The 12,169-nt window shown below is 34.8% G+C and overlaps 2 protein-coding genes and 1 pseudogene across 2 annotated transcripts in view; all 3 read left to right on the top strand.

The window, feature by feature from the left end:
* LOC113752255 (disease resistance protein RPM1-like) overlaps nucleotides 1–11,750 on the top strand; it is an 89,359-nt gene extending 77,609 nt beyond the window's left edge. Inside the window, exons 2-3 of the mRNA XM_027296374.1 lie at nucleotides 11,669–11,678; nucleotides 11,720–11,750. The gene's annotated coding sequence lies outside the window, so the exon portion shown is untranslated. The remainder of the gene's footprint in view (nucleotides 1–11,668; nucleotides 11,679–11,719) is intronic.
* LOC113752250 lies at nucleotides 957–3,543 on the top strand (annotated as a pseudogene).
* LOC113752249 (disease resistance protein RPM1-like) lies at nucleotides 8,866–11,660 on the top strand. Its single transcript, XM_027296371.1, has one exon. It carries the CDS (start codon nucleotides 8,880–8,882, stop codon nucleotides 11,658–11,660), a length of 2,781 nt encoding a protein of 926 aa, XP_027152172.1. The 5' UTR covers nucleotides 8,866–8,879.
* Nucleotides 11,751–12,169: the final 419 nt, after the last annotated feature.

The raw sequence follows: 12,169 nt of genomic DNA, 5'->3' as shown, positions 1-12,169 counted from the left end.
GCGCAATTGTCTTAAATGGGTACTAGCGATTCTAATTAAACTTTTTATTTTTTATTTCATTTATTCATGTCACTAATGTCTCATGTACTTCTTCCTTTTTGCATAATCAGTCTCAAATTTTGTATAATATACGAAACCATTGTTTTATACTATTAGTAATTAATTGATAATTAACCATACTGAGTAAAAACACCTCATATTGGTATTTATGTTACTAGTTTTTATAATTACAATTCCTAACTCTAACAATAAGAACGCTATGCGCAATTCAAGCAAGAACTTGTGTAGTAGACTAGTTTGACTGCTAATAAATTTTATATTAATACTAGAATTCTCCTTTCTTTTCATTTTATATATTATGTATATCTATTGTCATCCGATTGTAACTTATTCAAAAAAAAATAAAACTCTTTAAGTTTAACGATGCTATTGCGTTGACATAAAGTGTTTTTATGAAATTTTATAGGGATTTATGAAGGCATTTGCCATATCTTTAATTCAATTCACTTTTTTTTTTCCATTTTCAAGCCCCTGGCTATAACTACTTGAAACTATAGGGACCATATTGATCAAAATTTCAAACATTAGGAACTAAAAATGTAAAGTCAAAAAAAAAAATTGGAGAATAAATTTATTTTGGCTAAAGCATTCGGAATCAGTTTGATACACAAGTCAAACATTGAGTACCAAAACCGCGTTTCTCCCTTTGGAAAAATTTGAGTAGCAGTCATAGAAAGATTTAAAAATTCCTAAAATATGAATTATATAGATGGGTGCGGCCTGTGGGTAGGGAAGGCCACTTGCAAAAATAAATGGGAAACTTTTGACCATGGCCCATGGAGACTATTGAATTGTCCGTTGCACTCTGGAAAGCATTATTGGAAGAGACAGCATCACAAAAAGCAGCAATAAGGTACCTTCCTTCCTTTTTCTATTGATCATTTGCCGCTGTCAAGTGACTCAAGTCTTGAGAAATTTGATTGAGCATCATGGCAGAGAGTGTTGTAGGTTTTTTGATTAAACACCTCTCAACCTTGCTTTCCCAAGAGATCACACTTTTGGGGGGGCTTAAATCAGATGTTCAATTCATCAAAGATGAACTCGGGAGCATAAAGACTTTCCTCAAAGAAGCTGAAGCAAAGGAAGACAATGATTCTCAACTCCAAGAATAGCTAAAGCAGGTTCGAGAAGTTGCTTATGATACAGAGGATGTTCTCGATGATTTTACCTTCCGCTTTGCTCGTCGCTACAAGGATGGATTCTGTGGTAAGGTTGGAAAGATCTATAACTCAATAAAGAATTTGAAAGCTCGCCATCAAATTTCTTTGGAGATAAAAGACATCAAGGGCAGAGTTGGAGAGATTTCAGCAAGGCATCAGAGGTACCAGTCCCTATATGGTACTCAAGAAAGAGGCTTCAGCACTTCTCGTCAGGTGAATGCTGATTTTGATATTCGTGCTCAATCACTCCTCATTGAAGAAGCTCGACTTGTTGGGATTGATAAGCCAAAAGCAGAGCTCATCTCAAAAATCCTTGATGACCATTCCCAATTGAAAGTAGTTTCGGTTGTGGGAATGGGGGGACTCGGGAAGACTACCCTGGCGAAAAAAGTCTACGATGACGCTGCAGTGAAAAAACAATTTCAGAGCCATGCCTGGATAACTGTTTCTCAAAATTTTCAGTTGAATGACATCATCAAGAACCTGATCCAACAGTTGTTCAATGAAATCAGACAGCTGGTCCCTCGCCAAGTGGAATCCATGGATGTTCTTATGCTGAGTGAATTTGTCAAAGACTTCCTCCAGGAAAAAAGGTACATTCTTGTCCTTGATGATGTGTGGAGTATAGATGCCTGGGAAGCTATCAAATGTGTATTGCCTGACTGTAATATCACTAGTCGTGTTGTATTGACAACACGAATAGCTGATGTAGCTTCTGCGTCCTGTTTAGGATCACTTGACTTCTTCTATAAGATGAAACCTCTTACTGATAAAGAGTAATGACTGTCCTCCAAATCTAGAAGAAGTTGCTAAAAAAATATTGAAAAAATGTGAGGGCCTACCACTTGCAATTGTTGCAGTAGGTGGTGTTTTGGCTCTTAAGGACAAGGAAAAGACAGATGAATGGGAGATGATTCTTCATGATTTTGGTGGTGAGGCAGATGGCAGTGGTAAGCTTGACAGAATCAAAAGGGTACTCTTACTTAGCTACAATGATTTGCCTCACTATCTTAAAATCTGCCTATTATACCTAAGCATCTACCCTGAAGATTATCCAATTGATGTAGATGATATAATTCTGAAATGGATTGCACTAGGATTTGTAGAAGAGAAAGAAAGAATAACATCCACTGATATTGCTATGAGATATATGAAAGAACTCATCAACAGAAGCTTAATCCAAGTTAAATCCTCATTTGCCGAAGGCAGATTGGTTACATGTGGTCTTCATGATTTTCTGCGTGAAATCATTGTTTCAAAATCTAAAGAGCAGGACTTCACGACTGTAGCGACCAGATATTACACAAGATGGCCTAAAAATGTTCGACACCTAGCAATCCACAACTTCACTAATGATCCACAAGAATTTAGCAGCTTAAAGTGTCTTCGGTCTGTGGTAATATTTGGATATGAAGATCCTCTCACAACTACATTTTTATCCGAGTTCTTAAGTGGTGATCCCAAGTTGCTAAAGGTGTTGGATTTGCATGGAGCTGAATTGGACAGCATTCCAAAGCAAGTCTTCAAACTATTTCATCTCAGGTATCTTAATCTTGCAAGAACTGGAGTTAAAATTATTCCCAAATCTATTGGGAAGCTTCAGAACCTTGAAGCTATAAATCTGGAAGGAACCAATGTAACAGAGTTGCCTGTGGAAATTCTAAATCTAAGAAAACTCCGTTCTCTTAGCTTTGGCGGATGGGGAGATTATTCAAATGAGTATGCAATTTGGGGCTGTAAATGTCCATTTGGAATTGGAAAGCTTATTTGCTTGGAAAATCTGACTAATATAGAAGCAGATAGTGATAAAATAGCAAGGGAGATTGGAAAGCTCATACAGCTGCGGCGATTATCCATTACAAAGCTGAGAAGAGATGGACAGGAGTTGCTCTCCTCCCTCTTGAGGTTGACCAACCTTCGAGAGTTGGTCATCTCTTGTATTAAAGAAGATGAAACCCTTGATCTCCAACATTCCGTCTTTCCAAAACATGAATTCCTCGTACGTCTGAAATTGAAGGGCCGTTTAGAGAGAGTACCGCAATGGGTGACATCACTTCAATCCTTGAGAACCTTAATGTTGTTTAACAGTAGGTTGAGAGAAGATGAGAATATAACAGGCTCCCTCGGACATTTGCCCAATCTGGTATTACTTACTCTCTATTGTGCTTATGAAGGGGAGACATTATGTTTCAAGGTTGGAGGATTTCGAAAACTCCAGCGCTTAGAGCTAATGCAATTGAAAAGGCTGAAATGGGTGACAGTGGAAGAGGAATCAATGCCTAGTCTCAAAAATCTAATGGATTGTAATTTGTATGCCAAATGAGATTTATATTTATTTTTCCCCCTCTTTTTTTTGGGTACAAATGAGGTTTTATAACCTAATTCTTCCACTTACTTAGTTTACTAAAATGTAATTTAAACTAAATGATTTAGTCCTTCCACCAAAATTCTACCTAACAGAATTTTCCTACATATTACTGTCCTCACAATTCATAAAATCATTTTAACAATTGAATCTATTAACATATGTCAGTTGGTTTGGACCATTGCGTGATATCGAAAGTTAAAAAAAAAAAAGAAAAAAAATCAGATGTGTGCACAAAAAATAAAACAAAAAGGTGTAGATTTTTCTTTTACAAACGAGTGAATTGTAGTTTTAGTCTCCAATTTTTAGCATATGTGCTAATTAGTCTCTCATGTTCGGCCAAATATATTTGGTTCTCAAAATTTCTGATATTAGGTGCATTAGGGACATTTGACGAAAATTCAATAATAACTAAGGGTTAAAATCAAATTATCACTATGTAATAGTTTTGACTTTGCTCTTTTAGTCCCTATTATTTGAAATTTTAATCATTTTAGTTGCTTAAGTTTTCATTAGTGATATTGAGCGTGTTTGGATAAAATAAGATGTGAATTACAGCGCAATTGTCTTAAATGGGTACTAGCGATTCTAATTAAACTTTTTATTTTTTATTTCATTTATTCATGTCACTAATATCTCATATACTTCTTCCTTTTGCATAATCGGTCTCAAATTTGGTATAATATACGTAACTATTGTTTTATACTATTAGTAATTAATTGATAATTAACCATAATGAGTAAAAGCACTTCATTTTGGTATTTATGTTACTAGTTTTTATAATTACAATTCCTAACTCTAACAAATTAAGAACGATATGCACAATTCATGCAAGAACTTGTGTGGTAGACTAGTGTGAATGCTAATAAATTTTATATTAATACTAGAATTCTCCTTTTCTTTTTAATTTATATATTATGTATATATATTGTCATCCGATTGTAACTTAGTCAAAAAAAAAATAAAACTCTTTAAGTTCAACGATGCTATTGTGTTGACATAATGTGTTTTTATGAAATTTTATAGGGATTTATGAAGGCATTTGCCATATCTTTAATTCAATTCACTTTTTTTTTTCATTTTAAAGCCCTGGCTATAACTACTTGAAACTAAAGGGACCATATTGATCGAAACTTCAAACATTAGGAATTAAAAATGCAAAATCCAAATCAGAAAATTTGGAGAACAGATTTATTTTGGCTAAAACATACGGGACCGGTTTGATATACAAGTCAAACATTGAGTATCAAAACCGTGTTTCTCCCTTTGGAAAAATTTGAGTAGTAGTAATAGAAAGATTTAAAATTGTTAAAGAGATAGAAGTTTTGGCAAATTCTTATATTCCTAAAATATAATAAAGCACATGTCATAATCAAAATTACCAAATTAACCTATCGAACCAAGCAAACTCCCACTCCAATCATCGGATCCCCAAATTCCCTTTCTTACTCATTTTGAGAGGGAATTGAATTAGCACCAAAATCTGAGGCAATCCTTCCCTTCTTTTGATTTAAATGAAATTAAATTTAAACCTATAGGTTGCTACTATATTCTTTTGTACCCAAACAGCCTTTTGACCTTTACCCAAAGAACTACAAGTTATTTTCACCTTGATTAGAATTATTTCAAGTAATCATGAAAGTCAGGGCACATGATCCATTTTGTTGTCCAGGTTCTATTTTTCTTTTTTAGTTTTTTTATTCTAATCATAAAAAATGTTCATAATCGCAATAATACTATGATTGATCATGGAAGTATATTGCTTGGATTGCATTTTTTAAAAGGTTTTTTTTTTTTAAGAAACAAATTACTGTAACACTTTTTTAGATGTGATGTATATGATTTAAAAAGGTCATTGAAAAATGTGTTAAAGAAATATTCCCAAAAAGCATGAAATTTTTGTCCAAAGAATGGCAATCCAAAAAAAAAGCTAGTATATTGGCATACTACTGCAAATTGACCCCTTTTCTACAAATATATATTTTTTATAACTTCAATATCCAAAAAAAGATCTCTAATTAAAATATTGAATTGTTATGTTCAAACTTGTAACATATATGCTTCTAATAAAACAAAAAAAAATAATGAAAAAGATCAATTTTTAAAATTATTACCTATGGAACATAGAAGCAATTGATAAAATTCTGGAATTCTTCCAAACTTGTGGTTTTCAAATATCATTGATTTCCTTCAGTTTCATTTGATCAAGTAGGCCCCTGCAATTTTAATCTTTTGCCATTGCTAGAAAATGTACAATGGTGGGGAAATAATGGTTTTGGTAGCGAAGAAAAAGGCAAAGGAACTATTTTATGGCAACTGTGAAGCCTTAGGGTAATTACAGTAACTAATCAATAGACAAAACTGATTAATGGACACAACTGATTAATGGACAAAACTGAAGGTAAAAAGAAGAAGAAAGAGCGTGTGAGACCTTTTTTCTGGGGAATGCTAATATTATTTGCCTTTTGAAAGCTCAAATTTTCTTACTTTCAACTTTTCTCCTCTCATTTATTGCTATTGAGAGAAATCCAATAGGCACCGCTTTATTACACAGTATGAAGGGTTGTTTTTAGGTACTTCTTATTGTTTGCATTGTAAGTATTGAACCTGTAGTGAAAACTCTACTGGATTTTGATTAGTTGGGATTTATAATGTGTTCATGCATTCTTGGTTCTTGGGTTTCTATCTGTGCTACATAAGTCATGATTCTGATAAGAAGATTTAATTTGATTACTTTTGAGGCTATAGGTACGCAAGTTTTAGTAGGGTTTATTGAAGAAGTCTTTTCTTTTTAATTGAGATTGGTAGTTCAGAAAATTGATGAAAAGAACTTAAGCCTAACACAAATAGAAGTTATTCAAACATTTCTCTTCTTTCCATTTCTAAATGAAGTTCTTTCTTCGCATAAAAAAAATAAAAAAAAGTTCAAGAAGGATGTTTACGATTATTTAAAAAATCAATTCAAAAGGTTTATTCTTTTGAGAAACTCAAAGAAAAGATGGTGAAACAAGGAAGAAATGCAGTTTTGATCACTAATGTTTAGCTTGCGCGAAAATGATCCTTAATATTTTGACCAAAAAAAAAAAATCTTCTCCCTAAAGTTTGTGGTTTTAGGCAAATATAGAACAATTGACGAAAAATTCCAATAACTGACGGCCAAAATCAAATTGTTTTAATCCATTGACAGGCATAACTAACCCATGACCACAATCTCATCGTCCGTTTCTTCAAAAGCATCTTCATTCAATTTTTTTTCTTTTAATCTTTAGCAACATGTTGGTCAATGTCATCATTATTTTGCAGATTCTGTGCCTAAAAACTCAAATGCTAAACACTGTTAGAAATTGTATGAAGTTACAAGCATTGCTCATTTTAGAGTTGGAAGCCGGACGTCAGTTTCAGATTATGATTTTGAACATCTTTTTGATCTCATAACATCCGTGCCAGAAGAAAAAGACGTTTGAAGCTAGTTTCTTGATAGTAAATTCACATATGAAAACTTTTCAGCCGAATAAGAAAATGCCTCATCTTATAATCCGGTAGTCATAATGATGCATTGCAAAAACAAGTTGCAAACAAAATCCATAACTAGGATAAATGGTAAATAACTATGTGCTTCATGTGGTTTTATCTATCACCACATGATTCCTTTAAAGCCTAACCTTTCAAAATATTCACATAATCCCCACCATAATTTTATGTATAGTAAAAATTTGACATAAAAGAGTCTTCATAGAATCGTTATTTGAAATGCTTGTATTGCACTTATTCAAGTGTGGAATAAATTTTTGGGGGGTGGGGTAGGGGAAAGGGGAGGAACAACTTTTCGTAAAATTAATTTTGTGGGCATACATGAAATAGTAGGACGATTGAATAAATATTATAACTTCATTACACACTTCTTAGAGTGCATTTAGGTCATTCAATATGATTGGAGTTACTTTCTACTCATTTTCAATTTTATATAAAACTATATAGATTTATATAATTATGTGATCATATTTGAAATCAGAAAAATGAGAGAGAGAGAGAGAGAGAGAGAGAGAGAGAGAGAGAGAGAGAGAGAGGACTTTTATGCAAAAAAGCACGTTCTCATGTACAAGTTCTTCTGCAACTGCCCATAAAAGTTTTCCTCAAATACATTCCAAATAGTTCAGTTTCCAATTTCCATTGGCATTTGAAATGAAATATGATGTGGTCTTTTCCTTGTCAACTTTTTCTTTTCAGCTGGTTTTATTTAGAATCTTAGCTACATGTTTGGAAGCCAATCAAAACAACATAGAAGGGGAGTTGAACATTTCTCGAGAATATTGTTAGATTGACTATGACAAATACCTTGCTTTCCTACTCAACTAATCAAAATTTTGTCGTTGCCTTTCTTAGCATGAGAATATATGTATTCTAATATGCTTTGCCCATTTCTTAGGTTATGCCCAATATGCTTTTCGTTGCAGGTAGGCAAATCTTTCTTTATTTCATTACAATGAATTTATGTTACTTTGCAAGTATTACCAAAGTGCCAATTTCAAGAACAATCTTCTTTGAAATTAGTATCATTTTTGGATTGATTAGATCATGTAAAACACATCCTTTATGGCCCAAAAAACAAAAAAGACATTTTTTTCCCAAAGCTTGTAAGCGAGAAGATATAAAGGAAACGCATAAGAGGCAAATCAAGGACTTTACTTTTATATGATTATCATCTCTACTAAAGTAAGTTGGATCTTAGGGACAACATATTTCTTTTTCCTATCTATTACTTTTACTTAGAATCATAGCTAGCCATTTCTTTTGGGGCAAATTATGAAAACATTAGAAGGGAGCTGAACATTATCTGAAGATTGTTAGATTCCACATGACAAATACCTTCCTTTCCAATTTAAACAATCAAAAGAAATCCAAAATTTTCTCTATGCCTTTCTTAGCCCAAGAGAATAGTTATTCTTTACCTATTTTTTTAGGTTATGCTCTGTATACTTTTTCTTTTGAGTAGACTGACATTTCACTTTTTGACTACAATAACTATTGATATGTACTACCAAAATGCCAAATAAAACTCCTTGTTTATACCACAAAGGGCAAAAAAAGCATACATTCCCAAATTCATATCATTCTTGAACAGCTATTCTTTCAAATTCATATAATTCTAGAATTTGCTAGCTCATATAAACCGCATCCTCTATACTACAAAAGAAAGAAAGAAAAAGAAAAACAGCATATTTTCTGAAATTTGAAACAACTCTCAAAATTTTTTTGATAAGAAAACTGATTCTTGAGAAATTTGACTGAGCATTATGGCAGAGAGTGTTGTAGGTTTTTTGATTAACCAGCTCTCAACCTTGCTTTCCCAAGAGATCACACTTTTGGGGGGGCTTAAATCAGATGTTCAATTCATCAAAGATGAACTCGGGAGCATGAAGTCTTTCCTCAGAGAAGCTGAAGCAAAGGAAGACAATGATTCTCAACTCCAAGAATGGCTAAAGCAGGTTCGAGAAGTTGCTTATGATACAGAGGATGTTCTCGATGATTTTACCTTCCGCTTTGCTCGTGGCTACAAGGACGGATTCTGTGGCAAGGCTGGAAAGATCTATAACTCAATAAAGAATCTGAAAGCTCGCCATCAAATTTCTTTGGAGATAAAAGACATCAAGGCCAGAGTTGGAGAGATTTCAGCAAGGCATCAGAGGTACCAAGCCCTATATGGTACTCAAGACAGAGGCTTCAGCTCTTCCCGACAGGCAAATGCAGATTTTGACATTCGTGCTCAATCACTCTTCATTGAAGAAGCTCAACTTGTTGGGATTGATAAGCCAAAAGCAGAGCTCATCTCAAAAATCCTTGATGACCATTCCCAATTGAAAGTAGTTTCGGTTGTGGGAATGGGGGGACTCGGCAAGACTACCCTGGTGAAAAAAGTCTACGATGACGCTGCAGTGAAGAAACAATTTCAGAGCCATGCCTGGATAACTGTTTCTCGAAATTTTCAGTTCAGGGACATCATCAAGAACCTGATCCAATATTTGTACAACGAAATCAGACAGCCGGTCCCTCCCGAAGTGGAATCCATGAATGATATTATGCTGAGTGAATTTGTCAGAGACTTCCTCCAAGAAAGAAGGTACATTCTTGTCCTTGATGATGTGTGGAGTATAGATGCCTGGGAAGCTATCAAATGTGTATTGCCTGACTGCAATACTGCTAGTCGTGTTGTATTGACAACACGAATAGCCGATGTAGCTTCTGCGTCCTGTTTAGGATCACTTGACTTCGTCTATAGGATGGAGCCTCTTTCTGATAAAGAGTCTTGGACTCTGTTTTGCAATCGAACATTTCAGTGCAATGACTGTCCTCCAAATCTAGAAGAAGTTGCTAAAAAAATACTGAAAAAATGTGAGGGCCTACCACTTGCAATTGTTGCAATAGGTGGTGTTTTGGCTCTGAAGGACAAGGAAAAGACAGATGAATGGGAGATGATTCTTCATGGTTTTGGTGGCGAGGCAGACGGCAGTGGTAAGCTTGACAGAATCAAAAGTGTACTCTTACTTAGCTACAATGATTTGCCTCACTATCTTAAAAGCTGCCTATTATATCTAAGCATCTACCCTGAAGATTATCCAATTGATGTGGATGATATACTTTTGAAATGGATTGCACTAGGATTTGCAGAAGAGAAAGAAGGAATAACATCCACCGACATTGCTATGAGATGTATGAAAGAACTCATCAACAGAAGCTTAATCCAAGTTAAATCCACATTGGACGATGGCAGCTTAGATAAATGTGGTCTCCACGATTTTGTGCGTGAAATCCTTGTTTCAAAATCTAAAGAGCAGGGATTCATGACTGTAGCCACCAAATATTACACAAGATGGCCTGAAAAAGTTCGACACCTAGCAATCCACAACTTCACTGATAATCCACAAGAATTTAGTAGCTTAAAGTGTCTTCGGTCTGTGGTAATATTTGAGTATGAAGATCCTCTCACAACTACACTTTTATCCAAGTTTTTACATGGTGATCCCAAGTGGCTAAAGGTGTTGGAATTGGATGGAGCTGAATTGGACAACATCCCAAAGCAAGTCTTCAAACTATTTCATCTCAGGTATCTTAGTCTCTATGGAACTGGAGTTAAAATTATTCCAAAATCTATTGGGAAGCTTCAAAACCTTGAAGTTAAAGATCTGAGAGGAACCAATGTAACAGAGTTGCCTGTGGAAATTCTGAAGCTAAGAAAACTCCGTTCTCTTTGGTTAGGCGGATGGGGTGATTATTCAAATGAGTATGCAATTTGGGGCTGTAAATGTCCACTTGGAATTGGAAAGTTTATTTGCTTGGAAAATCTGACTAATATAGAAGCAGATAGTGATAAAATAGTAAGGGAGATTGGAAACCTCATGCAGCTGCGGCGATTATGGATCACAAAACTGAGAAGAGAAGATGGAAAGGAGTTGCTCTCCTCCATCTTGAGGCTGACCTACCTTCAAGAATTGGTCATCTCCTGTAGTAAAGAAGACGAGATCCTTGATCTCCAACATTCCGTCTCTCCAAAGCTTGAATTCCTCACACGTCTGATATTGAAGGGGCGTTTGGAGAGAGTGCCGCAATGGGTGACATCACTTCAATCCTTGAGAACGTTACGGTTGTTGAACAGTAGGTTGAGAGAAGATGAGAATGTAATAAGCTCCCTCGGACATTTGCCCAATCTGGTATCACTTACTCTCTATCGTGCTTATGAAGGGGAGACAATATGTTTCAAGGTTGGAGGATTTCAAAAACTCCAGCACTTAGAGATTGTGCAATTAACAAGACTGAAATGGGTGAGAGTGGAAGAGGAATCAATGCCTAGTCTCAGAATTCTGCGCTTAGGTGATTGTAAACTGATGCAGGAGTTGCCTTCGGGCATCCAAAACTTGACCAGACTTCAATTTCTTGGGTTTTATGAGATGTCTGATGAGCTAATGCACAAAGTACAGAATTTGGATAAACAGAGTGAAGATTATCAGACAATTTCTCATATCCCTCAAGTTTTCACTGGTCACTGGATTGATGGTCGGTGGGAAAAAAGGTTCCTCTAAGCGACAACTCTTTGCAGCTTTCAACATTAATTGACATTCAGTCAACTCATCTCTTTAGCTTTTCCTTTTATTTCATTGAGTTCTCATTTACTTTTTCCTTTCTACTGCTTACTACATTTGTATCAAATCATATCATGAAATAGCTACTACAGAAATTAGTATGTGTTCATATAGTATGTGTTCATATATCGATTTAGATTTCCTTTTTATAGTTGGCCCCCTCAAACTTGCTCTGGTTAAGTAAAACATAGATCAGAGCACCTACTACAGAAAAGAGAAGGCAGTCTTCATTAAGTTAATTTGAAAGTGTATGAAGCAGTTGGTGAAATTAGTTTGTATGTATAACACCTTTTGAAGTCCAAAGTCCAGACTTGAAGGTTCTTGTTGCATTTCTTTTCTTTTCTTTTCTTTTTTTCTCTAAATTCTCAGTCTGTATGCATAACTTTCTCAAATGAATGCCTATAGCATATGATTTTTATTCTTCAGCTAGTTTCTCAATGGTGAATTTG

This window comes from Coffea eugenioides, chromosome 11 (assembly GCF_003713205.1).
Source record: "Coffea eugenioides isolate CCC68of chromosome 11, Ceug_1.0, whole genome shotgun sequence".
Classification (NCBI taxonomy): domain Eukaryota; kingdom Viridiplantae; phylum Streptophyta; class Magnoliopsida; order Gentianales; family Rubiaceae; genus Coffea; species Coffea eugenioides.
Note: the sequence above shows the minus strand (reverse complement) of the source record. Positions and strands in the feature narration are given on the sequence as shown.